Source organism: Plasmodium reichenowi, chromosome 14, assembly GCF_001601855.1.
Source record: "Plasmodium reichenowi strain SY57 chromosome 14, whole genome shotgun sequence".
Lineage (NCBI taxonomy): Eukaryota > Apicomplexa > Aconoidasida > Haemosporida > Plasmodiidae > Plasmodium > Plasmodium reichenowi.
The window spans coordinates 1,495,254-1,498,422 of NC_033659.1; the positions used below are offsets into that span (position 1 = coordinate 1,495,254).

Here is a 3,169-nt window from a genome sequence, read left to right on the forward strand (position 1 = left end):
AAATTATTTTGTGGCTTCAATGCTAATTTATGTACATATGTATATAAAATATATGTATATATATATATATATATATATATATATATATATGTATAAATACATATATCTACATTTGTGTATATGTTTTATATTATTATATGTATTTAAAAATATATTTTTTCTTTTTAGATATATATAATAATATATTTAAAAACTTTGAAAAAAAAAAAAACTGATATAATTAAAAAAGGGAAAAAATATGTGCTTTTTCAAATAAATACATTTGTTACAACTAAATAAAAAATTGTCTTAATATATATATATATGTAATATATATGTAAATATTTTTATTTCTAAATTTTGAAAAAATAATGAAATTTGCATTTTTTTTTTTTTTTTTTTGATGATACCTAAAAGATATAGAGTAACTCATCTTATTTATATAAGAACAAAATTTATAATTTTATATAATTATAAAAATGATATATATTTTTTTTTTTCTTGTGAAATTTATACTAGAGGAATTTTAATTTCATATATCATTTAACACTATATATATTAATAATTATATATAACAGTAATTATGAGTGTAAATATAATAAAAATAAAATATTATGTATTAAAAAAAAAGGGTTTCTATATGTTGATCCATATTTTTTTTTCCATCTTAAAGAATTCATATATGTATATATATATATATATATATATTGTATAATCTGATTTTTTTTTTTTTTTTTTTAATACACGTAAGAAAAAGAAACAAATTATATTTTTAGTTATAAAATAAAAGATGATAATTTTTTTATCATATTCATTATTTTTTTATTTTATTTTTTTCATTATTATTTTTGAAAAATAAATTTATCTTTTTAATAAAAATAAAGCATATGGTAAAAAAAAAAATAAAAAAATAAAAAATAAAATATAATAAAATTTAAGGTTTACATATAAATAATAGCATAAAATAAATAATTATATATGTACACATTATGAGAATGGATATGTAATAATATATGTATAAACATATATCTATATATATATATATATATATTTTTTCTTTTTATTATTCTAGAATGTTTCTCTCTTTTGTTTACTTTTTGAACTTCTCTTTTTTTTTTTCTTTTTATTATAATTTTTATTTTCATTAACAAAATTACATCCAGGAGGTAAGGAAGATTTTTCCCTATCCGGAAGTTTTGAAGAAAGATAACCATTTAAGTTAACTAGACCAGTAGATCTTGGTGCTCTATATATACCTGTTTTTTTTGAATCAATACCTAGTTGTTTATTAATATATGGTTGTAAGGTAGTATGTTCTAAATTGATATCAACAGGTTCCTCTGTTTGTTGAAATTTAATTTTATTAAATGGTAAAATGATAACATTATATAATTCTTCAAAATTAATTCTACTAACTATTAAACCATTATATTTAAATATTTTCAAATTATTATCAACTCTTAATCTTGGATGTGTTGTAGCTGTTAAGAAATGTTTCCCATCATTAAAAAATTCACATATGACTGCACATGATGATTTGGTTTTTGTGATTTCTTTTTTGGTTGAAGTATTCCAAATAGATATATCTCCACTTAAGTTTCCAAATCCTCCTGTTAATAATAATTTTTCATTATAATTTAATTTGAGCGTATTAAATTTATGTCTTCCATATGAATGTGAGACATTTCCATTTTTATCATGTAGAACAATTTCTGCTGGGATTTCACCTTTACATACATAAAACTTATTTTGATTATTTGACCATATGGTATCATATATTAATCCTTTATTAGTCATAACATTTACATCCTTTAATGTTACGGTATCAATAAAATATAAATTGCTTGAACCATAATATGACTGTTTCTCTTTATCTACTTGTGTATGTATTTGTAATAATAAGGAGCTCCCATTTTTATTCCATTTGAGTTTTATTTCATCTGAATTAAAAAAGTTTTTTGAGTATATGTGTTTATTTAAATTATCAATATGAAATATTTTAAAAATTGATGGATTTCCTTTACTTCCTTGTTCATATGTAGCTATTAATATTCCTTTCTTATTATTTAATTCAGGTGATATATCAAAAAATTCAATATTATCTAATTTCAGTTTGTTCACAGTTGTATTGAAATTATTATCTTTATAAATATATACTTGGTTATTAATGAGACAAGTGCATATAGATTCGCTATCACTCCATTTGAAGAAAGGCCAATTCTTGTTACTATAACTTTTGAGTGTAAGTTCTATAATAAGGTTTTCATTATATATAATATTATCATTAGTTGATTCGTTATTATTACTGTTATTATTACTGTTATTGTTATTATTATTATTATGTATAGGTATATTATTATTATTATTCATATTAATATTTTTCTTTTCTTCTTCATAATTATCATTTTCTTTTCCTATTGAATTTTCTTCACCCTTTATATTTTCACATTCTGAATTCTTTTTGTCTTTCTTTTTTTTTTTCTTAGAAGATTTTACATTAATTTTATATACATACAAATTCGTATTTGTTATATCAGGCTTGTATTGACAATGTAAAACAATGTAGTTATCTCTAGGACTCGTAATAATTCTTTTAATTTGTGTTTTTGTTTTTATACATGTCACATTTTTATTTTCACTTTTTATATCAATAATTTCGGCTACATTTAAATCACTTTTTCTTACAAGGATAATTTTTTTATAGTCATTTGTACATGTGGCTAGTTCAACATCATCATATTCCTTATATATTTTAATACCACGATTTAAAACAAAATCATTATTAAATTTATTTGTAGATTTTTTTATCTGATTCGTATTGTTTGTATTATTATTTATTATATTATTATTTCGTATATGATTCATATCAACTTTTTTTTCATCATTCGTCAAAGGAACTGTATGTTCATTTATTTTATTTTTCTCATCTTCCTCTTCACATCTTTTAATTTCATCATTAATATCATCTACAATATTTTTACTTAAATCCACATCATATTCATAAATGGTCACTTTATTTTTACTAAATGCTAAGAAATATAAATTATTATTGTTTTCATTATTATCTGATATCATTATATCCCGTCCTTTATTTTTAATTTTTTTTTTCTTTTTTTTTTTTTTATTTATTTATTATTTAATATACAAAAGTGTTAAATTATATAAATAAGGGATCATATGAATATTAACA

General features: G+C 19.1%; 1 protein-coding gene across 1 annotated transcript; it reads right to left on the reverse strand.

Moving 5' to 3' along the window:
• Window positions 1-1,047: 1,047 nt before the first annotated feature.
• PRSY57_1437300 (eukaryotic translation initiation factor eIF2A, putative) lies at window positions 1,048-3,054 on the reverse strand (the record flags this gene model as incomplete). Its single annotated transcript, XM_012909972.2, has 1 exon — window positions 1,048-3,054. One exon carries the CDS (start codon window positions 3,052-3,054, stop codon window positions 1,048-1,050), a length of 2,007 nt encoding a protein of 668 aa, XP_012765426.2.
• Between the last annotated feature and the right edge of the window lie 115 nt (window positions 3,055-3,169).